This window comes from Myotis davidii, unplaced genomic scaffold, assembly GCF_000327345.1.
Source record: "Myotis davidii unplaced genomic scaffold, ASM32734v1 scaffold992, whole genome shotgun sequence".
In the NCBI taxonomy this organism is placed as follows: Eukaryota; Metazoa; Chordata; class Mammalia; order Chiroptera; family Vespertilionidae; genus Myotis; species Myotis davidii.
The window spans coordinates 792237-817028 of record NW_006283543.1 but is presented as its reverse complement, the minus strand read 5'-3'; the positions used below and the strand labels follow the sequence as shown (position 1 = coordinate 817028).

At 53.8% G+C, this 24792-nt stretch overlaps 1 protein-coding gene across 1 annotated transcript in view; it reads left to right on the top strand.

The window, feature by feature from the left end:
- CCDC33 (coiled-coil domain containing 33) overlaps positions 1-24792 on the top strand; it is a 78153-nt gene that overhangs the window by 25332 nt on the left and 28029 nt on the right. Inside the window, exon 10 of the mRNA XM_006753734.1 lies at positions 5104-5298. Coding sequence (XP_006753797.1) covers positions 5104-5298 — 195 coding nt within the window. The remainder of the gene's footprint in view (positions 1-5103; positions 5299-24792) is intronic.

Sequence of the window (24792 nt, the reverse complement as noted above, 5' to 3'; positions counted from 1 at the left end):
CCTGTGCGCCTGTCCTCTAGTGTGTGTGTGTGTGTGTGTGTGTGTGTGTGTGTGTGTGCGCGCGCGTATATACATATATATACTAGAAGCCCAGTGCATGAAATTTGTGCACAGGGGGAGGGGGGGGGTCCCTCAACCAGGCCTGCACCCTCTTGCAATCTGGGACCGCTGGTTCCTAACCACTTGCCTGCCTGCCTGCCTGATCACCCTTAACCACTCTGCCTGCCTGCCTGATCACCCCTAACTGCTTGCTTGTGGGTGGGGCCAACCCAGTGAGGGGCTGTGGTGGTTCTGGTCACTGGTCGTTCAAGTCATTATGCTTATGGTGGCTGGCCTTTTATTATATAGGACTAGAGGCCTGATGCATGAAATTCGTGCATGAGTAGGCCTTCCTTCCCCTGGCTGCTGGCACCGGCTTCCTGCTGGCAACTGGACTGGGCTTACCTCACAGAGGGAGGCCCCACCACCCACTGCAGCCCACCAGTCAGTGGCCTGGGCCTCCCTCTGTGGGGTGATCATGGGGGATGGCTGTGCCCTGACCAATCGCTTCGCACCCGCCTTGGCTGGCCTGCCACAAGTGGGTGTCATAGCATGGTCCCGGATGGTCATCCGATGGTCATTCGGTTATTTGGCCGTTCGGTTGAGTTGTATATTATGCTTTTATTATATAGGATTAGAATCCTTGCCAGGATTTTTTTTAAATCCATATCACTGACTCCTCTCCCCTGATCCCACAACTGGCTTTTAGATTAACCCTCTGACATCATTTACTGAAGAATGAATCAAGGCTTGGTTGGCTGACAGACTCAGAGCTTCAAACCCCATGGCAGCTGCAAGGCCATGCAGGATGCCATAAATGAGGCTTGCCATATGCAGGGGAGGCAGCAAGCCCTCCTGGAGGGGGCCTGTTGTCTGAGCCTCGCCTTCAGCTGGAGAGATAAGAACCTACAACTTTAGCAACAGGAAATGACAAAGGAGTGACTGATGGGGAGCCGCCGTACATGGCTCATTATGGCGTTTGCCAGCAGGCGAGACACCCTTATCATGGAGAAAATTGCATCAGGCCCCCTGAATTACTAGCGATTGGAAGTAGATTTCTTGAGAAGCACTTTGTTAGATACCTAATGAGGGGGAGGTGAGGGGATACAGGCGGGCAGAACCCAAAGCTGGCGGAGTGGGGGGAAATGTCTTTGTTAAACAGAATTTGTCAGTTTCCGCTCCAGGCTCCCTGGGGAGGATTCAGGACCAGCTAATTGAATTAAGAGCCATGCACTCCAGCGGGGAGGCTCTGGGCGGGGTGAGAGGCCCCAGTCCGGTAGGGGGACTTCCAGCAGCAAGGACAGCAGCTGCGACCTGGCTAGTCTGTAATTGCCAGGGCAGGCTGGAACTGTTGCATTTTGCATGATCAGGGGTCTGGGGGATGGAGTGGGTAGGAGAGAAGCAGAATATGTAAGTGGAGGAGGGGAAAACAGGTGACCCCAAAAACCTTGAGCTTGTGATGCTCTTGGCCTGGTCTGTCTCAACAGCCCCGCCTGCAGGCATCAGTGAGGGCTGGGAGGGCTGGGAGGCATAAGGAGGGGTGTCTTCTCCCCACATGGCACTCGTGATGTGGGGCCGCTGCTGTGGCAGCACAAGGAGTGGTGGCTGGGCTCGAGTCTGAGCCAGTGCGTGGCGATGCATTGCTCTGAGCTTTCAAAGTAAATCTCCAATTACAGCCCTAATGAAGCCGGACGTGCTGCAGCCATGGAGCCACAGAGTGAGGGGCCACTTGTCAGCCCCAAGCTGCCTCAATAAGCAGGGTATGACCTGCCAAGTAGAAAAACAAGTAAGCAGGCTTGTGGGGTGGGCGAGCAGCCCCCATTTCAACCCCCATCCGGAGGAAAGGGGGAGAGCCAAGACAGGCGGGGGCTGCATAAGGAAGAATTAGCCCCTAGGCTTCACCCTCTCCCTTTTTTTAGCCTTGCCCCTTCCCCTATCCTCCACCCCGACCCACCACTTCCAGCAGCCTGGCCCCTCCCTGTAGTCGTAAACAAGCTCCTTTCCCATGAGAAACAAGGAGGGGAGGGCACAAGCCCCTCGCCAAAATAGGGCAGTTAAAGCTGAGGCTTCAGAGGTAAAGGGCCGCTAGGGAGAATGTAGGCACTTTGTGAGGCACTGTGGCCCTCCTGGTGCCAGTTACCTCACATGACAAGAGCAACTGCCTCTGGCCTTGCCTGTGGGGCCTATACTATGTGGAAGTCTAAAGACTTTTCCACAAAAACCACCCACCCACCTTGCCCCAACCCCCAGGCCACAGTACATCCTGACAAAGTTGATTGAGAATGTGGGCAGGAGACCTGCAGAGGTGGGTGGGGTGGGGAGGTGCTGGCATGAAACAGCTGTGGGAGCAGATATAGGCCAGGACCAGCCATGGAGAGGGCAGAGCAGTGCTGAAGCCCTGAGTCTGGCAGGGGCTATGGGCAGAGCAGCTGAAGGTCAGAAGAGAGTGCGATGGGCAGTATAGACGAGAGCCAATAGGTGCTATGCTTTTCAGAACACACCCACCCACCAGAGGCTGATGGGGTGAAGGCACTGGACTGGACTGGGGTCAGTCTCATTTTTATTTTATCTTTATAATGAAATGAAGTGAATTATCCATGACAAACTTCAGATACACATAAAAGTATCTGGTGAGTGCCCAGTTCCATAAATGTCAGCTTTTGAGTCACTGAGTTGACCCCTCTGGAGCTGGGGCCACACAGGGTGGATGTCAGGGGGACAGGCTGTGGAGGAGGGGACTTCCTCAGCATTGTGTCCCTGCTTTCAGAACTGATAGGGCACCACTGGAGACCTCTCCCTTGATTTCATTACTTCTACTTCCTCTTCTAACTGGATTAGAGGGCAGTCTATGAAATCCAGGACATCAAAATTGGCTTGCTGCCTGGAAATGAGGAGAAATGTCATTAAGGGTCCTGAATCAGCATCTCACCCCAGCCCCAGGGGCCACTTTGTCAGTGGCGAGTTAGTCTTTAACCTGGGTGGTTACTCTTTCCTTCATTCTCTCTTCCATCCATCCATCCATCCATCCATCCATCCATCCATCCATCCAATATGCATTCTGTTGTTCTCTGCATCCATCCAATATGCTATTCTGGTGTTCAGCCGCTCTGAACAGGAGAGAGACATGGAACTTTTTCCTATATAAAACAGACAACCCAAAATGCCAAAACCGCCTGACTCAGATGCTGCACTGAGGCCCTGAGCATGTTCAGTGAGGAGCCCCTGAGTGAATTTCACCCTCCCTGTACCAGAGCTACTGAGAGGAGCAGGTGAGAGAGGCAGCCAGGCCTAATGCCCAGGGACAAAACAGCCCCAGAAATCTTGATTTTAACAAGCAGTAGGTGCCATAGTCAGCCCCAAGGTCACCCAAGCTTCATTCTTCCCATTCCAAGAGTCTTCATTTAGCTGTTTTCTCCTTGGAAGTATTTATACTTATATTCAGGGATGGAGGTGGAAGGTGGGGGTGAGGGTGAGGCTAGATCGGACAGGATATACCTCTGTACTTGTGTGGCTATCCCTTACTCTACCGACACAAGCCTTAAAAGGCTCCATGTTAAGGAATTTCTGCACACGCAACTTTTTTTTTAAAGGACATAAAGGATCTCAGTGGTAAAGTGAAGGGTCCTTGTCCTAATTCAGCTGATTCATGAGTGGGCTTTCACATAGAGGACCAGGTTCTCACTGTTTATTCAGGGTCAGACAATCAAGCACTTATACCACTGAACACACCAGTCCTGGTTGGCACTATTCCCATTCTTCTATTTACTTCTAGAACAACACTACAGACCAGCGGTCGCCAACTGGTGGTCTGTGAACCACTGGTGGCCCGTGAGGTCCGAAAGGTTGGCAGCAGTTGCTCTAGACAATGCCATATTTGTCTGCTTTTGGCCAAGACAGAATTCCATCAGCTGATGTAGGGTGGAAGTGGATCCCTTTGAGGTCCCTACAAACTTAATACTGCATAATTCTTTGAACAATGGGCACTTTTTATGGCTAACTACAGAATTTCAACTGAGCTTTAAGGTAACCTCTCACCAGAGAGTGCATAAGCATGTCCCTGAGTCTAAGGAACTTAAAGTTTTATTAGAAAAATAAAATAGCAAACAAGCCTGGAGTTAGAGAGCAATGTGAGCAGAGAGAGCCAGCAGTTGGGCTGGAAGAACCCAGAAAAGCTTTGAGCACGTGTGGGCAGAGGCCATTAGGCTTCTTAGAGGGGCTGGTAGTTGAGTGGGTCAAATTCTAGACAATTAGAGAGTGAAAATCATACCAAGAGAGGAGGAGGAGCATAGGAAACAAGACATTAAAGGAGAAAGAGGGGGAGAGGGGAGAGAAGGGGGTAGAGGGGGAGAGAGAGGGGGGCTGTTTAATGGGTGATAAGGGGGAAGAATGACAGAGGAGATGGGATGGAAAATAAGTCTACAGCAAAGGGTGCCACCGGAGTGTGGAGATTTTAGAAGCTGTTGTTACTACACTGAGTATGGAAGTCATAGATGGCATCATTTATTCTTTCAAAAGTATTTATTAAGCATCTACAATGAGGCAGACAAGGAATAAACAAGGTCCCTGCTTACATATAACTTACATTCTAGCGTGGAGATTGGAGAAGGGAGGTAGGCAGTAAACAACTAAGCACATTTTTTGAAATTTAATTTTCTGGTAAAGTACTATGAACACAGTAAAATGGTGTATAATGTGAAGAGAGAATATATTGGAGGAGGAGTTACTTTTAATAGGATGGGCCTCTACCTCAAAGAGCAGAACTCTCTAATAAAATCACATTTGGGCTGAGACCTGAGTGAAGAGAAGGGAACAGCCATGTAAAGACCCAGGAGGCTTTCCAGGTAGAGAAAACAGCAGATGCAAAGGTTTAGAGGCAGGAAAGAGCTGGGCTTGTTAGAGAAACATCAAGGACAGTGTGATTAGGGCCCAGTGAGCAAGAGGGCAGGAGGTAGACAGGGGCCAGACATGCAGGGCCTCCTGAGCCATGAGGAGAGGCTTGGGGTGTGGAAAGGGCACTCATGGTAGAGAGGCACAAAGGAATTTCTTTGCACTTTCTCTTCCCAGAGGCCAGAAAACTTCTTAACACCAAACAACAGCAAGGTTCTGCCCACCCTGGACCCTAAGATCTTAGATGAGACGCTGGGTTCCATCCATGAGTCCTGGTCTAAGGCCACAGTGAGCTCCACCATGAACTCCAGCACATCCATCTGTCAGGAAGCAGAGGGAGAGCCTCAGAGGCCCCAAATGTCCCAAGAAAAGGTGAGTGTCCCCACACCCCCAGGTCTGGGAGGGCTGGAGCCATGATAGGGGGGATTTGGAAGAGGTTTGACTGCCCCTGTGGCCTGGTTCACTCCTCAGGTGACAAGTAGACCTCCCCTTGGGAGCACTCTGTGAGTGACCCCAAATCTAAACTGTGGAAGGTGTGCATTCTTCATTTTACAGAGTTTCTTTATCTTTTGAATCAAATACCCACATGATTTCTTTTAAAACAAACTGTGCAGCACTGTGCGAGCTGGTTCCATTTACTCAACTAGTCACCACCTCAGAGCATCCTCCGGAGCATGTCACCAGGTGGGGGAAGCCCCTGAGAGATTCGTTTTAGCTTCTAAAAGAATGACAGAGGAGATGGGAGGGAAATAAGTCTACAGCAAAGGGTGTCGCCGGAGTGTGGAGATTTTAGAAGCTGTTGTTACTACACTGAGTATGGAAGTCCTAGATGGCACCGTTTATGCTTTTAAAAGTGTTCATTGAGCATCTAAATGAGGCAGATGAGGAATAAGCAAGGTCCCTGCTTACATATAACTTACATTCTAGTGTGGAGACAGTAAACAACTAAGCACATTTTTTGAAATTTAGTTTTCTGGTAAAGTACTATGAACACAGTAAAATGGTATAATGTGAAGAGAGAGTGTATTGGAGGAGGAGTACATCAGAGGAGCCTCAAAGAAAGGAGGACACCGTCTTTGATGGTGAGAGCTGCCATGGCTTTCTGTTGCCAGTTGGCCAGATGCTGGGAAAGGGTTGGTGAAGGTGGCCAAGCTGGTGTTTTAATTTGTTGAGGGGTCAGTGCTGGGTGCTAGCCTTTTGCTACAGAGAGTTGAAGTGCAGGCTACCAAAAAAACAGTCCACAGTCCCTGAGGGTCCAAGCCAATGACCATGGATGAATTCAAGTGTGGCTTCCTCCCTTCCTCCGCAATGGTTCCCAGGGCGAACACTGCTCCAGAAGAGCCTGAGAAAAGGTCCGAGCCAAGGCCACTGGCCAATAGGAAAGCCCTGGGTTTTCTCCTCCAGGCTCTCGCCTCCCGCGGACACTCTGCGCCTTCTGAAACAAGTCCCGTTGATGAATAGGGAGGGTTGCTGTCTGCAGGGTCTGTCCTGGGTGCTCCTACATGAAGTGCCCCTGGCACCCCAGTGCAGGCCCCTCCCTGGCCGATGCCAGGGCACTTAGGCTACTTTCTACACTTCTTCCTCTCACCTCTGCCCCTCAGGAAAGCAGTTATCTAACCTGACCTTCCAGTTTAGGCATTAGTTGGGTTGTTAATAAAGATTCAAACCTTGTCTTTGGAGACTTTAGACCGGCAGTCACCAACCTTTCGGACCTCACAGACCACAAGTGGTCCACGGACCACCGGTTGGCGACCGCTGCTTAGACAGTATTAATAAATCAATACTTGCAGTTCATCTTGATCTTCTCATAAGAGTTAAACTATAAGAGATGGGACGAGATTGCAGATTGAAAAGTCAAGGTTGGTCATGAGGAAGAACCATTTTTAAGCAAGAGGTTGAGTAACCATTGTGAGTGACAGCGGGGCGGAGGAGAAATAAGTGACCCAAGGGCACTACAATGGATTCTGTGAGGCTCTGAGTGCAAACAAGAGGTTCAGAGTTGCCCCATATCCACAGACTGTCAGAGATGTTGTGAGTGGGTCTGGATGGAGAACTAAAGCATGTCTTCTCTGAACACCATGCTAGCACACCCATCAGTTGGTTGGTCTCCCCTTGCTGGGCACCTGGCAAGGCCACAAGCACTGCTGCTCTCTCCAGCTTGCTGTGGGGTTAGGACCACTCAGCCATCACCACTCAGCCTTTGAACTAAGAGCATACCGGCTCCAGGACCCAGTCCAGGCCTGGCTCCACACAAATATAGGTAAATGCTTGCTGGGCCATGAACTAGAACCCCTGGCTAGACAGGAAGTACATCAGAAAGAACCTTAGAAAGCCTCTAGTCAGAGCTCCTGGTTTTACGAAGGATGGCAATGAGGACGAGGTGGGACAACCCTGTCAAGGCTCCTGACTCTGTGTTGCCCAGCATATAGCCAAGTGAATACCAGATGGCTATAGAGGCCCGGATGCCCAGCCCTGGACCCTCAGCCACCTGACACCACTGGGTGCCTCAGACACATAGTATGCAAGGCAATGGGCCTGCCCCTCTCCCTTGCCCATCCCAGCCTATCCCAGGCCCCTATCCTGTTCCCTCCTGTTCCTAACTCAGCTCCATTTCATTTACCCCTGCCTTTCCTCTCTCCTCTCTCCCTTCTCCCCTCTCCCCTCTCTCTTCTTCTTCTTCTTCTTCTTCTTCTTCTTCTTCTTCTTCTTCTTCTTCTTCTTCTTCTTCTTTCTCTCTCTCTCTCTCTCTCTCTCTCTCTCTCTCTCTCTCTCTCTCACCCTTTGTTCTCATTGGGTCCTGAAGACCCAGCCCCCAGCTCCAGCTCTTAATAACTAGCCAGAACCTGGAAGGACCACAGTAGCACCCAGACAAACATTCACAAGGCCGGTGCAGCACAGTACAAGCAATAGAACTTGGGTGGGTAGCAATGGAGTACAGGTCCATGAATAATTATGTAGCAATGGGTCACTCTTTCATAGCAACAAAACAAAGTCACACAGCAGTGGGTGCGCTCATACAACCAAGACACATAGTGACAAGCAAGAGAACGCAATGAGGGAGCAGCGAAGTGCAGCTGCATAGCAGCCCAGTGCTTTCACACAGCACTGTGTTACAGGAAGACACAACCACAGGACACAGCAATGAGCAAAGAACATGGCATGTAAGCCACAGAGCTACAGATATCCGACTCTTCCTTACGTGGAATGAAGAGTCAGATATCTGATTAGCACTCAAACACATCTGGTGGCAATGGCATGGCCACAAGGTATGTGACTCCTGACTGTGTGGTCAGGGAGTGGTCACCAGCAGCAGAGCCTCGGGATGTAGTATTGGGCCCCAGTGAAGTGGCAGTGTGGGGAGCTAAGGACTAAACTGCCTCCCTGGGCTCTCGGCCACTTTATCTGGGCTGTGAACCTCCCAGCATCACCTGACTCCCAGAGTCCATAGGTCTATGTCTAGTCTTATAGCACACTCCCCGCAACACAAGAAATAATTCCACCTCTGATTCCCTTCAGAGCCTATTGTGGCTAAATGGGAAATTGAATATTTTCTGGAGAAAGAGGCACCTTGGGGGTGGAGAGGGGAGTGCAGGAGACGCAGGCTGTACTCTCTCTTTAGGAAGGAGGCTGTGAATGTTCTCTGCTGCCCCAGGCCTGCCAGTCCTAACCCTACAGCCCCAACAACCCCTACTGGGGTGCCCTCCCGCTAGTATGCCCTTGGATCATCTTCCTTCCAGGACTGCAATACAGGCAATTCTTCCATCTCAAGCTCCCTTCATCCAGGACACTTGGTTTTGAAACAGGTCTTTCATGTACCATTTTGTCAATGTGGTGCAAAGCTCCTGTCCTGACTGGACCACTGGGGTCAGGGTCACATGGTTGTGATCTTGAGTCAAGTGCAGGGCCCAGGCAGAGCTAGAGGAAGCCTTCACTACCCTTCTGAGCAGCCAGGAAGTCTTTTGAAAGAGGTGGGCCTTACGTGGAATGACGAGCCAAAGTTATCCTGAACATGACAGCTCTCCAAACAGTAACAATTTGCAAGCATCCTCCGTCACCCCTAGACGCCCCACCCCCCCCTAGCCAACCAGACACTAGGGGAGAGCAGGTGAGATGAGGGACTCCATGCTGTGAGCACAGGCCTGGTTCTGTCCACACAGGGCTTAAAAACACCTGCCCTGTGCCTGATTCCCCAGTCCTCGGCAAGCCTCCAACCAGCCAGAAAACTCCCATCCCCTGCCAGGTGCCCAGCTGTGTCCAGTTGTGCAGGGAGCAAGGACAGGGGAAGGCAGAGGCAAAGAAGAGGCCGAGGCCCTGAGCCCTGGACGTTCTCCAGCCAGCAGGAGTTGAGCCATGCCCTGAAAGACGGGAGGCAAGAGAGTGGCCCAGAGCAGGCGCCCAGTAAATATTTGGTGAGGGACAAATGACAAAGGGGCATGACTAAGACCATGTATCCTCCAGGTGTCACACCTTCCCAGTGTTGTTGGGCACACCTGGTGAGCCCTCAGCAAAGAGAGAGAGGAACAAGCAGGATGCCCGGGAGGAGGTGGGCAGAGTACTCGGTGCTAGTCAGGAAGTGTGTGTTCGGTGTTGCTGCTAGTGTGGAAATCCCAGCATGGTCTTTCCCAGCTCTCCCTGGCTCCCTCCCTCCTTTCTTCCCCACCCCCTCTCTATTTCTGTCTCTCCCTGCTCTGTCTTTCTCTACTTATCTCTATTTCTTTCTGATTTTCTGATTTTCTCTCCCTCAATCTGACCCCTCATTTTCCCTCCCTCTTTTCCTCCGCTACTCAGAGATCTGTGGCCGACCAGGGGGCCCTCATACCAGCAGATGGAACATTGACAAGGGTTGTTTAAAGACTCAGTGGAGTTTCTGCAACCAGACACTGGAACGACTTTCTTTCTTTCTTTCTTTCTTTCTTTCTTTCTTTCTTTCTTTCTTTCTTTCTTTCTTTCTTCCTTCCTTCCTTCCTTCCTTCCTTCCTTCCTTCCTTCCTTCCTTCCTTCCTTCCTTTCTTTCTTTCTTTCTTTCTTTCTTTCTTTCTTTCTTTCTTTCTTTCTTTCTTTCTTTCTTTCTTCTTAGCTTTTCCCCCTCCCTTCATCTCTCCCATCCACTCCCCACATGCCACTCCCTCTGAGTAGAAAGCTTTTGTTTCTCTTCCTTCCCGGAGTCTGCTAGACTCCAGAATGACCCCTGATACCTCGGTTTCATGTCCACTTCTCCAGCTGCTCCACCCTATTTAACCTGCTCCTAAGTAAGTTGATTTCAGCTCCTCTGGACACCATTTCCCCAAGAAAGAGGACCTCACTGCCTGGGTGAAGAGAGGAAGGAAAGCCAGAGGAGCTGTGGGTCCTCCTAAGTCACACAGCAGGGAGGTGGGGGCTGGGGCGCAGGAGGGCAGCCTCTAGCCCAGGGACCGCTTCCCACTTCCCTCCCGCAGGCAGAGGCGCTGGCTCTGCCACCCCTTCCAAGGGTGGCTTGAAGCACTTTGTGTCCCTGAGCCTTGGTTTTTCCATCTGTAACACGGGCAGTTTCCCCCCTACCTGCCCCTCAGGGTCAAATGGTGGGGCCTTCAGACAGGGCTAGCAGTGTCGCAGGGACACCTAGGAGCCTGGTCCTGCGTGTCTGTCTGGCATGGCTCCAGGGTGACCAACCATCGTTGTTTGCTCAGGACTGAGGGGTTCCACAGGGCTAAAACCAAGACAGGCCCAGGTAAGTCAGGACGCGGCTCACCCTCCATAGCATGGGCTCTCCCCTGCCCAGCCCTGCTCCATTTGAGGTTACCGGACTCTCGCCCCCCTCAGCACCCAGAGCCACAGGATACACACTCTCTGCTCACTGTCCAGCCCAGCTCCACACTGCCCCTTGTACTCATCAACTCTTTGAAGTGACCTTGAACTCTCTTCCCCTTTCTTGGTCCCAGTTCCTCTGTCAGCAGAGGTTGAGCAGATGTTCCCCAGTCCCAGGGGCTCCTGCACCATGACTGGGGCCTTGGTCCTGGCCCAGTCCCCTGCCCAGATGAGGTCCGCAGATGGGTGAGGCTGGGCTCAGACCCAGTCTCGGATCCCGTGGCACCACCTGGTGGCAGGTAATGAGTTTGAGCAGGAGCCTCCTGCAGCACCAGCAGTGGTTACTTAACCCCGGACACTGCCCACATCAGCGGCCACTAGCAGCAGGAACATCAGCCCAGGGTAACAGCATCACCAGGCCCAGGAGCCTGGGGCTGGCTCCCAACAGCCTTGGAGACACAAAGCCCAACCTGGGAGGCAGTCACCTGGGTCCTGAGAGTCCAAGGCCTTTGGGGGCAGAGAAAATACAACAGAAATGGAGAGTGAGAGAGACAAAAGAAAGCACAGTCATCTAGTGTCCACCTCAACAGCCTCCAATCAGACACCCTGACTCAGTGCCCCCTGCAGGTCACCCACACAAACCACCAGATACATTCCCGAAACACCTCGGTCACACCCTCCTCCCTTCCGCACCTCAGTTTCTGTCCCCCTGACTCCACTGCCCAGGGCTCGTGGTCCCACTTTGCCAGGTCAGTCTTCCGTCCCGGTCACCTCTACCATCTCCCCTGCCCTGTCCATGTGCTGTGAGGCCCACCTACTAGGAAGGCTTGTGTTCCTCACGCAGGAGCACCGCGTCGTGCCCCTGGGGAGTCTAAAAATCAGTCTTGGGAGGTTTCAACAGTCATAGCTCCTGGGCACTGCTCAGAACCTTCATGAGGGGAACTCCCTCCTCTTCCTCTTCTGACTTCCTTCTCTTCTACCTCCTCCAGTTCCTGGGGTGGGGGGGACACTTAGCATTTGAGAAAGAAAAGGAGGGCGGAAGGGTAGAAAGAAAGAAGTAGGATTCATCCTGCCTGTGTGCCTGTCATCTCCTGCAGACCCTCCTGCCTGCTCCTCTCGTCCGTGTGGCTCTAGCAGGTTTGAGCCCATATCTAACACTCCAGAGCTGTGTGATCTTAGATACATCGCTCCACCTGTCTAGACCTGACTTCTCACTGTGAAGTGGTGGGAATACTGCCCTTCTGAGGCTGGGGGAAGACTAACAAGAGTGGCTGGCAGCACCTTGGAAACTGCAAAGAGCTGTCCACTTAGCACAGTGGTTCTCAACCTTCAGGCCCTTTAAATACAGTTCCTCATGTTGTGACCCAACCATAAAATTATTTTCGTTGCTACTTCATAACTGTAATGTTGCTACTGTTATGAATCGTAATGTAAATATCTGATATGCAGGATGGTCTCAGGCGACTCCTGTGAAAGGGTCGTTCAGCCGCCAAAGGGTTTGCGACCCACAGGTTGAGAACCGCTGATAGCAGGAGGCTTATTAATAGTCGCTATATTCATGGGGCCCTTCCAGACAGAATAAAAGGGAGGAAACACAAATCCCTAAGCCTCCCCTCTTTGACCCCTTCTCCAGAAGGGCTCTTCCCAGAGCCCTGACCCACTTCCACCTCCCTCCTTCCCCCCAACCCAGAGTCTCCCTGGTGGGTCGTTCTCCTCCTCATCCATCACCTGGGACTAAAGAAATTAATAAGCAAGACTCATAACTCAGCTGCTGGGGTGCAGCAGATATGTACAGCTCCTTTTCAATTTGCAGAGAGATTAAGTGTTTATGGATTTATTGTCTCTTGGTGTGTTCGTGAGTGGCTGGGCAAGGCCCCCTGCAGGCCAGCCTCCATACCCCCTCCCCCACTCCACACACTCTATCTGGTGGGCTCACCACCCCCACACCATCCCCCCCACCCCCACCTGGTCCCAGGAGCCTAGTGGAGGGCCACTGGCCACTGGAGTGGGCTTGTCTTCCTGACCAACTTGCCCAGAGGGGCAGTGGCCCAGGAAAGAGCCCCAGGACCCATGGGACCAGGTATTAAGCAGGATGGGAGGGAGGCCATCCTCAGATGATTGAGAGGGCTCTTTCTGGGCCTCCTTCAGCCTCAGCTCTCCCCACAGAGCAAAGGGTACACAGAGCCGGGTAAATGTGGCCCAGAGCCCCAACTCCACAATTCTAGGCCACTGTCTGGGTATCCAAGATTCTGGGGTCCAAATGGACCTGAGTCTGCTTGTGAGGACTATGCAAACCTCCTCCTGAAGTCCATTCTCCCAAGGGTCGAATAGTTTCGAGGGATGGTGCCTCTAGGCCCAGGGAATGGCTGTTGGAGCCTCCATCTATGCTCTGGTCCTGCGCCACAGACATTAGGGGTGGACCTGAGAGGAGGAGGCAGGCTTCCATGGAGGAAGCCCCACCCTCACTGGGGAGGAGTCTGCAAAGGCCAAGGGAAGTGAGACAGCTTGGGAGCAAGGGGCACCACCCCAGGGGCAAGGGGCACCACCCTAGGGGCTGATAAGGTAAAAGAGCTCTGCCCCGTATGAGAGGTGCTTGAGGAGCCAGAAGGGGACACTGGGAACAAAACGGTCAAGTGTCCCCCACCCCACGGACCCTGGGCTGCCTCTTCCGTTCTTATTGACGCCACAGCCTACCACGTGCACTCACTCACTCATTTGACCAGCTTTTACCGCATCTGCTACGTGCCGTCCTGTGATATCCCCCATAGACACCTCTACTCATCTGTGCAGCTGTAGCAGGTTGAGTCCCATCTCCACCATTCAGGAGCTGTGTGACCTTGAGTAAATTACCCCACCTGTGTGGGCCTACCTCATCTGTTACGTGGAGGGAATACTCTCTCCTACCTGAATCTCTAGAGAGGATTAAAGAGAGTGGATGGTAGCACCTAGGAAACTGCAAAGGACTGTCCACTTTGCAGGAAGCTTATAGTCACTGTATTCATGGGGCCCTTCCAGACTGTGGGGGAGCGGGGAAGCAGCACAGCTCACCGGGCCTTCCCTTCTGACCCCTCTCCAGAAGTTCTTCTCTGAGCTAAGCGACAATAACATAAAGATAACCTCCTGCAAAAGGCCCTGTCCTCCGGAGGATGCGTTCAGCAGAAAGACTCCGGGAATCAGTGGAGGACTGTGCCCAGGACTGGGGTGCAGTCTGCCAGGGGCTGATGGAAGCACAGAGGGAAGTGTACTTAATCCTAACCCTCACCTACCCAACCAGGCGGGGCACACTTCATACACAATGTCAGGGGGCGGTCCCCAGATGTCACTGTCATCAATGGTGTTGGTATAAAACCATGACAGATCTTTGATTTGCTGGTAGCTGTGAACTTGTTTCTGAAAGCGGAGTCAGGGAGTGGAGATGTGTGTTTCCATATCTCTTTCCCACCCAGAGGCACTGTGGAGCCCCTGTCCTTCTCTGGCCCTCAGTCTCTTTATCGGTAAAATGGGGGGAGTGCCTCCTTCCAGTGAGGGATGAGGAAGTCTTAGGTGTGTGGAAGAGAGAACTGAGGAGGTAAGTGTGACAGCGGATTGACCAAATCAGGGCCTAACTCCAAGCACCCAAAGGATCCGGGGAGATATGGATGAGCAGGTCACTGGGGCAAGGAAAGAAAACAGCTCAGAAAGCCTGGTATGGGAGGGGCCCCCCACTGCCCTCCCTGGGCCCCAGTCTCCCGCTCTGTGCAGTGAGGGGCCTGGTCTTGATTATTTCTTCTTTTATCCTGGCATTCAAGGCAGGTGGAGTAGGACGGCATCCTGGCTCTGCTCCTTAGCAAAATGTCTGCTGCTGCTCCATCACTGTCCATCTCAGTTCCTCAATTAAGCGGCGGTGGGTGAGCAGGAGTGCAGCTCTCTCAGTAAATAAAGCCAAGATGATGAGGCCATGAATTGCTGAGGGCTGGAATCATCCATTGGTGAGGGCAGGAGGGACAACAGAACCAGGGGTGACTGGGAGAGATCTACTAGCCTGGGAAATAGGACCCACCTCTTCTGCAAACTTAGCGCTCCTTTTAATAACAATAATTCCATCCACCAATCTTTACTGAGCTCTTACTCTGCTCCCAGAGCTTTAATCAAAATCTTATTTCATCCCTACACCAATCCGATGAAGAACACACTATTATCCCCATCTACAGGCAGAGAAACTGCTGGCTGCTCGGGGCAGTGCCACAGGAGAGCACTGGTCCAGCACAGGTCTGGGCTCACCAGCCCGGTGCCCACTCCTGCAGCTGCCCTGGCCACACCTCCTTACTCAGAAGTCAAGAGCCTGGCTCAGCCTCTTCCCCATTTGTCTGGTGGGCAGTCTGCCTCAGTTTCCGAGTAAACACCAAAACAGAGTTCTGCACTGCGGCTCCCTGCCAGGCATGCCCAAACCTTTGAGCAGCCTACACACCATATGGCTAAACTCCAAATAACAAAAAGTGACAAACCAAGCTGTAGCTAACAAACTATTACATAGGACTATTCTTCCACCTTAACAACATCTCCTTGCTAACACCTCCAGAGTCCCCAGCCCCTAGCCTCGCTCTGTGCCCTTCTCACCTGGCTCAGATTTAGTTCCACACACTAATGACCCAATGACCATGTGAGACCTTTTACATAAGGTGCATAAGGCTACACTGTCACCTTCAGGAGGACAGGCCCAGGAAGTAGAAGGGTGTTCCAGGGTCCCAGGTAGCCGGGCTGTGGCTCAGAGGGTGCTCAAGCTCTAGCTGTGCAGCCCCCCCTGGCCCACCAGTTCCTCACCCCATGGGGAAAGTGTAGCCCTAGGAGGCCAGAGCAGGACACTAACAGACAGGGCTAGGGCCACGGCTCTGCTTGTCCAGGGCTAAGAGTAGAATTGCCCTGCCCCCAATTTAGTAACTCTATTAGGGTGGACTCCTGAGCTCAGATTAAATGCTTTCAGTACAATCCAATTTCCGCTGACATGGACTAGAAAAACCCACTCTGGGCGCGCGCACACACACACACACACACACACCCACCCACACACACACACACACCCACCCACACACACACACACACCCACCCACACACACACACACACCCACCCACACACACACACACACCCACCCACACACACACACACACTACATTTGGTGTTAAATATCCAATCAGGTCCAAAGATAACAGAGAAAGGCCAGTTCATTCCCAGTTTAATCAGATAAAATGCCCATTCATCGGCTCCTGCCATAGGCTGCCTCCCCTCCCAGAGAAGCCAGGACAGAGGATGGGGGAGGGGGCTGCAGGAGAGGGGTTAGAAAATAGAGAGAACCATGGGGGCCGAGAAGCTAGAAGCAGATTGAATAGGTGGGCTGTGCTTTTAAATCTTCAAGGAGGTGAGCAGCAGTTGCCCTTGGGGGACTAATTATCCTTCAGCCTTTAGCCAGCTCTTACTCAGACAGACAAAAGGGGGCTTTGCAGCCCTGATGGCGCTAAGCTTCTATGAAGAATTGTTTTTACTGTCAGATATGCAAATATCTCAAGGCATGGTGGACTCCGGGGAAGGCTGAACAGTGGCTCAGGGATTTGGAGGGCAGGGGCAAGGGCCTGGCAGCTAGACCCACTCTGAGTGTGGGAAACTGGAGGCATCTGTCTCCCCCTCCCGCCTCTGGCTGCATGGGGAGCCCCCTCGGAGCTCTGCTTCATCAGCTGGGAGAGTCTTGTGGAGGCCAAGGTGAAGACCCCTGCCTCCCACCTTCTCCTTTATGTGGGTGGAAGGCCTGGTGGAGGGCCTGAGGGGCTCCCTCAGGAAGCTGGCTCAGGTTCCAGAAGCTGATAGTCCGGAGGGGGCCCTCCTGCCCCTTTGACCCCCCACCCCCACCCTAGGGCACAGTCACCAGGTGACCTATCCAAAGCACAAAATGTGTTGCCCCTGCTTACAACCCTTCCATGACTCCCTCACCTGTACCAGGAGCCCCTCAGCCTGGGGGCCCCTGTGACTTCTGAAGCCTGTGCCCAACCCAGAATATTCTACCCACACTTAACCCAGCTCCAGGCCTTTTCTCCTGGACTCTCTCTGCCTTATATCTCCTTCTCCATCCCTCCCCAGGTGCCCAGCACAGAGTAGGTACTCAGTAAATGAGTCCAATGAATGCATAAAATGCCCCTTCCTAAGCAGCCACATAGTCCGGAGAAATAACAGATCTTCATCAGAGAGAGGATGTTTGCCTCCCACTCAGCTCCCAGCCAGCACCTACAGGAACCTCAGTCTTTTCAGCTGTGAAATGGGGATAATGATAATCCTTACCCCAGGCTTGCTGCAAAAATCCTGCTGTGCCTGGAGAGGCCTCTTCCAGCTGTGCCGGGCCTCGGGTGCCTAATAGGCCGTGTAGGAGAGCTGGGGACAGGGGTTAGAGACCAGATTCCATCTCTCTCAGCCCCTCCCCGGCCCTCCTATCAGACAACCATCAGCCAGTCCCTTGGGAAGTCCATTCCCCCACTATACATGGGTCTCTGCCCTACCCATCCCCAATCCCCAAGTCCTCTACCCAGCCAGGAGGCCTGGACCTTAAAGTGAGAGGGGAGCTCGGAAGCCTCAGAAGAGTGTTTCTGAGGCAGGACTGGAGATGGGCTTGGTTCAAACGGTCTTGGTATCAGGATTTGCATTCTGAGACAGAGTTGAGGTGGGCAGGGCACAGGCATCCTGAGAAGCTGAGTGGAGAGGATGCCCCAGGCAACAGAGCACCCCGATGAAACCCCTTCCCCTCATTCCTACTGGATTTGTGAGGGTCTGGGCCCAAAAGGATTGATGGGGGAGAGCTAGTCATGAGGGGGAAATGGCCCCTAAGGCCAGCTGACAAGCCAGGTGAGAGGGGCGCTGCAGGGACCAACTCCCTGGTGGCTCTGTCCTCCAGAAACAAAGCAGGTCACACAGGTTTCCAGAAGCGCAGCCCAGGGAATCTGAAAGAGACACTGCGCAGCCCCGAGCGAGCCCGGAGCCCTGCGGAAATGGAGGACCCCAGGGCAAGGAGAGCGCACAGGCCTGGGCTGTAGGCAGGAGGGTGAACCTGCCAGGAAGGGTCTAGAGGGGCAGAGGACACAGCCCCTAAGAAAGAATCTAGAGGGGGCCAGAGAGGCAGAGACAGGTAGGAGTGTGCCGAAGGATGGAGACCTACATACACATGCCCTGGCCCACATTCCCTAAGGTAGCAGCCATGCCAGCCTCCCCACAGAGAGCCCTGCGGGTCTGCTCCTTCCGGCCCACAGGCCTGGCATTTGGAGCACAGGACCCCACCCTCTACACTGGCCCTCCCAGGGCTGCCTCTCTGGAGCTAGATGAGCCTGAAATACAGAGAAGGGGGGGGGGCCTCACCTGTGGCTCCCCTTTTAGCCCAGTCCCACCCCCATCTACTGTGCCTCCCTGGGTCCCTCAAGAAGCCCAGACGTCTGGCCTGGACTCCTTCCCCCTCACCAGAGAGTTAGCAGTTGCCCCAGGATCACCCCCTGCAACACACAGCCCTGCTCCAGGGGTCTTTTCTCCTTGCCTGGGGAGGACACAGCAAATAGGAAGCAGCATCCCACACCTTCACAGAAATAATAAACTGGGGGAGGGTGAAACAGAGAGTCTGGAATTCAGGTCTGCAAAGCACACTCAAAAGATGATGCTCTAATAGTAGAATCGCGATTCTCTCCAGCCGAAGGTGACCAGGAACACTCCTGTGATTGAAGCAAGTTGGGTTTATTAACTCACTGCAGCCCAGGGGCCACCGACCAGGAAGAGGGTGCTGGAAAGGACAGAAAGGACCCTAAGAATTGTAATTCTTATCCAGAGGGCAGGGGTGTGGAATGAGGCTGAAACTGTCCTTGGTGAACAGCAGCAGACACTCACGTTATCCAGGCTGCTGTCTGGTCATTTTGTGGTTTGGACAATGTTCATGTTTCAACTGTGTGCAGACCTGATTGTCAGAGTGGCCTTGTAGTTCCACGGAACAAGGCCTGGCGGTGCATGCCAGGCCGCTGCCGGCCACCAGGGCTGCTGCTTGCTTTCTCAACAGCTTCAGGCATAATGACAGAGGAGAGAGAAGGGGCACGTGTTACACATGTACCAGTGCCAGGTGCTGTGCTCAGCCCTTGACAGACCACCCACTTCATCTTTACCACAGCTCTCTCCCCGCTGTACGTGATGGAACCGAGGCTCAGAGAGGCCAGGTGCTCTTGGGAGTCACGAGTAACTGGCAAAACTGGAAAGTAAACCCTGACTCCCTACTTCCAAAGTCCACCCCACCTCAGCCCTTGCTGGCCTGGAAGCTGAGCCTCCATCCACTCCCACTCGTGGGAAACAGGACCCTGAATTGTATTTCCCACATCCCAGCTAGGACCTCTTGCTGCAGGGCTCTGCCAAGCTGTCATAGGCCAGCCGCAGTGTCACCGGCCACTCCAGGCTGGTCCCCTGTGCCTGGAGGTGTGAGGGGTAATGAGGCCCCATCATTAAGGTTTCTGGAGATGTGGCTGGGAAATTTATAGACAGGTTTGGTCAATAATTGTGCTCCCAGCTGCAGATCCAGCAAGACATTGATAAGTGCTTGTTACAGCTCCACCCACTCCCGCCCTGCCCCCCTCCCCGCCTGTCAGGCGCCTGTTCACAGCGCCTATGTACACAGGTTTCGCTCAATTAATTTGCACTTGTTGGGACCATCTGTTCTTTTCATGCGTTCTTCTCGAGGGTGTGTGGGGCCCTGCCTCCTCCTCAGATGTGCTCCAGACCAGGGACATGGCACCTCCCCCAAACTGGGACTCCCAGAGCAGAACCATGTGTCCCACCTCAGACTGGGGCTCCTCAAGGTGGGTACTGTCTCCCCCCCAATCTAGGACTTCTGAAGGTGGGGCCAAGCCTACTTCTTTCATCTCCCTCCTCACCACTGGCCCCTCACCCTGGGGAGCCATACAGGCCCCCACACAGCCTGACCCACCAGGTAGGGCCTTGGTGCCCCCAGAAGAAGCCCCTCAATTCCCCGGAAGGCTGCTGCCCTTGGGGCTGAGAAGCAGGTCTCCATTTCTGGTCCCAGCTCTTGCTCCTGCTCCAAGAACAGTGACATCATTGATTTACAGGTCAGAGGGGACTGAGAAGCCACTATCAAGTCTGTTTCTCTCACACAGCAAGGGTGAAGGGCGGCACAGGGATCAAGATCCAGACAGCCCTCGGGCGCAGGGTGGGCATGGCCTGGTGACTCTAGGATGCCAAAGCAGGTAGCCTATCCAAGACCCGAGAAAGGGCAGCATCCTAAGGTCACCTGCCTGTGGCTATCTCTCCAACCAAGGTTCCTGGTGGCCAACATCCCACCCTTACTCCTTTGGGGGCCGCTCTTTCCAGCTCTGATAGTCTGTGCTGCCAGACTGGGCATCTTTGTAAGGTGACCAGGCCTTATCCTGGGAGGGTCCTTATAGTCATGCTTGATGCCAGCATCTAGCTCAGCCCAGCCCATTTCACCTGACTGTAACAGGCTCCTCGTTGGATATTGGCCTGGCATTCAAGACCTTATGACCGCAGCCATGCCAACCTTATCTCCCACCACTCCTCCTCACTGTGCCAGACTGCTTCTCACCTCACACCTTTGCTCCTACTGTTCCCTCTGCTGAGAATGCACCCCTTCATCACTTGTTCATCACCTGACAAACTCCTACTCACCCTTCAAAACCCATTCCAGCCCTGACCAGTTTGGCTCAGTGGATAGAGCGCCGGCCTGTGGACTGAAGGGTCCCCAGTTTGATTCCGGTCAAGGGCATGTACCTTGGTTGCGGGCGAGTCCCCAGTTGGGGGTGTGCAGGAGGCAGCTTATCAATATTTTTCTCTCATCGCTCCTCCTGCCACCCTGGCCGCCCATTAATAGAGTCATGGAGATCTTACGGGCAATTATTAAGGCCAAAGACAGCACACAACTGGGGAGGCACCCAGGGCCCTCCCACCCTCCCCCAACCACTCCCACCCCGAGTCCCTCCCAGGATACCTGTGTGAGCCTTGTTGTTAGAATCATAGTGAGTCCTCTGCTGTAGAGAGTCTCAGCATGTGTCCTGCATGGGTGCCAGGGTTGGGATTTGGCCAGATGGTGGATGTGGGGGAGGGTGTGACATGGCCTCCATTATGTTTCAGGCCCGCTGGTGGCATTTCTGCCAGGAGAGGGTTTTAGAAATGTAGGCCCTCAGGTAATCCTCCATGACAGCCCGTGTACATAGACACAGAACCCTGGGTACCTATGAGCTCCCACATAAGCTGGAACAGAGAGACCAACAGCTAGACAGGACCCAGAGAGATCTAGTCACATGGCCAGAATCAATGGTACAAGCTGCCTCAGCCCCAGCTTCTCTCCCCCTTTAGCCCCCCACCATGTGATGGCCTTATTTCAAGGGGCATGCAGCAGCCAGACCTGGAGCCTAAGAGGGTGGGAGAGCAGAGAGCCAGTGGCTATTAATAGCCTGTGTACCCCACCCTGTGTTCCCCTGAGCTGGGTCAGGGGAGCCTCAGTCCCTGATCCTAGCCCTAGTGAGTGAGGAAGTGGGGAGCATGAGCCCTGCCCTGTGGACTCAGTTGAGGACAGGAGTGCCAGCCCAGGGCCTGAGGAGGTGGTTAAGAGTACGGATTCTGGAAGCAGATTCCCCACTGGGACAAATTCCTTGACCTCTTCCTCTGTCGAATGGACATCTGCCTTGTCCAGCTGCGTGGGGGGATGAAGTTAGATTGATCCACATAAAGTATTTAGAACATTTCCTGCCAAGGGGAGCACTTGTTTACTACCTCCTGGTTCAAGCTCTGGAAACGCACAAAAGGACGTCCCTCTGGCCCAGGAGAGTGGGAAAGGCTTTTGCCTGGAGGCGAGCTCTGAAGAGCAGATCAACAGAGACAGGGCAAGGGCGCCTCTGTCCTGTCGGTGGAGGAAGATACTGGACAGAACAGAACTGTTCTTCCCGTGAGGGTTCTGAAGCTGCAGCAAGTGCGTGGGTGCTTGGGAAAGGGTGCTGGGCTCCAGGCTGGAAGGTGGGGGGGCTGGATCACAGGGGACCTTGACCGATAGCTGGGTGAATAAAGCCCCCCGATGTCACCAGGCATCGCTGTGATCCCCCCTCCTCCTTTCCACCCCAGCCTAGTGCCCACCCTGCTTCCTGGGGCCCCTGGAAGGAGGGCGTCCCCAGCCCTACAAGAGCCCTCGTATTCACACAGCAGCTCTCCGCTTGTCTTACCACGCTTCAGGGGCCGGGGCTCCTTCGCACCCATTTTATAGATGAAGCACCTGACACTTCTGTAAAGGGTCCCACTTTAGCTTCTCCTGCCTCTCAGCATCCCACACTTGATCTGTGTTCAGTGAGGACCCCTATGGGGGTCTTGGTGCTCCTCCAGCCTTCTGCCAGAGCAGGGCCAGAAGGCAGCCATGTCAGGCCTGGCTGAGCACAGCCAATGCCTCCACGTGGTGCATTATTGATGGGGCTTCTAATTATGTGTTTCCCAAAGTCTACAGGCCTTTGATGAAAAATTCATGGCATGCCCGAGGATGGGAGCACATTCAATCGATTGGCAGCCCAGCGGGCGCGGGAGCACTGGCCTCTCTCTGTGAGGGTGGCTAAAGGCAGGGCTGGGAGGGAGCACCAGTCTGACTGTGCCTTTACCCTAGGCTTCTAGCCCAGGAACTAGAAGGGCAGGAGGGGCACACACAGCAGAGGGGCACACACAGCAGAAGGCAGAGCCCATTTTCCCCTGAGGGAGGGGGCGGAGGGGCAAGATGGGGAAGGTCTAGGCCCACATCTGGGATGCCATCTGGGTAGCTGGTGCTGCCCAAAGAGGATGGCTATCTTATCAGCCTACTTTTCATTTCCTAGAGGAATATTGTCCCTCCAGGGTCCTCACGGAGGAGGGAGTAATATTTTCAGAGCCACTCATGGGCCAGGCAGTCTGCTTGGAGCTCCACACCCACAACCTCACTAAACCCCCAACAGCTCTAGGAGGTGGGCACAGTCATGCACTCCATGTTACGGAGCAGGAGTCTGAGGCTCAGGCCAGTGACCGCCCTGTCCAGAGTCACACAGACAATGAGCAGGAGCAGGGGCTCGGACGCAGCTCTGAGCAAGCTCGAAGCCCACTGTCTCCTCTGCTCCCGCAGCTGGTGTGAGCCTCCAGAGCAGTGCGGGCTTGTCCTGCCCAGCCCCCTGCCCCGTCCCTGTTATGCAAAGGAGGACATCCCAGTAAGAAAAAGGGAGCTCGCCAGGATCTCAAAGTGAATTAAGCAAAACATTAGGGCTGAAATGAGGTGAGTAAGGGTCCCCATTCAACACTGACAGAGGCCAGGGCCTCCCCTGCAGAGTCCTGAGCTAGTGCCCAACAGCCAGAGGTGGGGTGCCTTAGGGGTGGAGCTTGTGAAACAGGTCGAGTTATCTGTCTTGGCCTGTGCAGTCAGGGATACTATCGTGCCATTAGCGACCTCCATCCATTCATTAAACAGGTGAACAACTATCTATGGAGCCCCAGCTCTGCGCAGGCACTTTGCTCAGTCAGAGAGGGGCACCTATCAGGAAAGACTTTGGAGCCAAGCTTTGCTGGGACAGACAGGCTGGACCCAACTCAGTTGGAAAAAAGGCAGACAGACCCTTCCATGCCCTAGGAGCGAGTCTCTGCAAGCCGGGCCCAGGACGGATAAAGCAACGGCCCCGCCTGGAGTGACCAGAGCCATCTCTAGGTGGTGGGCAGCCTTGTTTGGGTTTGTTTTCCCTTTGCTTCCCAGTGAGTTCCTTTAAAAAACATCTACCCATGTCTCCACTGAACTAAAGGGAAAGGAATTTGTCCAGACGATCAGGAAAGCAGAGATGGGAAGGCTCTGGGCAGGCAGCCCGAGGCCATGCTGCACAGTACAGGAGGAGCCAAGCTGCTGGGGGGGCTTTGCTCAGAGGCAAGGGGTGGTGGAGGAGCAGAGACAGGGGCCGATATAAGGGGTAACAGAGGGAAAGGGGAGCAGGAGGGGGAGCTGTGGGGGAGACTGAAGCATAGCTAGAAGGCAGGCAAGGATGCTGACGGACTAAGGGACGAAAGGCCATGGCCCTTCAAGCCACAGCCCCTTTCCTGGCCACAGCCCTCCCAGGCCCTCATCTCCTTGTACTTCCCTAGCCAAGGAATGAGTCTAGCTAGCCTGATGGCAGCCACCCCACCCTGGAGCTGAAGGGAATGGCCCCAGGGGCCTGCCTGCTTCCAGCTCAGGGCTGGGCTCTGTCACCAGGCAGGTACTTGTTGTAGCAACAGTCCCTGGGGACCCATCCTGGGGAGCAGGACTGCTGGCAGGGAAGATGGGGGAGCCAGGCTCTTCATTCCTTCCAGCCCCCAAGGCTGCCCCAGACCTCCTTGACAGCCACTCTGTAAGTCTGCCCCCACACTCACCAGTTCTGGAAGGATGGGTTGGCTAACCTAGCAGACAAGTGTGTTGGGGTGTGTTGCCTGGCAGCCAGTAGAGGCATTCCCAGAGCAAGGTCCGGAGAGAAGATCAGGCCTGCAGGCATTCACCCCAAATGCCCATGGTCACGGGAACTTCCTCTGGAGCCTCTAGCTTCTGCCCGGGCCCTCTGAACCGAAAACCAGGAGGAAAGAGGGAAGAGCTTCTGGGTAAATCCCTTAATATGGCCATTGTCTCCTGCTCATTCAGACCCTGGCTCTGGTCTCTTGGGGTTCAGCCCTACATCCCAGAAAGGGTCTGTGCCTGGGCTAGCCTGGCATGTAGAGCCCAGAAGGCTTGCTGGCTGTGTAGAGCTCACACAGGACTGAGAGGGAGAGAGGTTGAGGCAGATGGGGGCATCCAAGAGGAGGTGCGTCTAACCCAGGCTATTGGGACTGGCGTTGCCTGGCTTACTGACAACAACCTTCTCATGTGAGCCACAGTTGCCAAACTACTTGCTTTTTTGTTGTGCAAGAACCCCAGAGTACACCCCAGCAACAGTCATTTCCCCAGCTTGCAGATGAAGAGGCACAGAGTGGGCCAGAGCCTTGCTTAGGGTCATACAGCACAGTGGACAGAGCTTTCCCTGCACCCCACATTGGGCATTCAGAGCAGCAAAGCT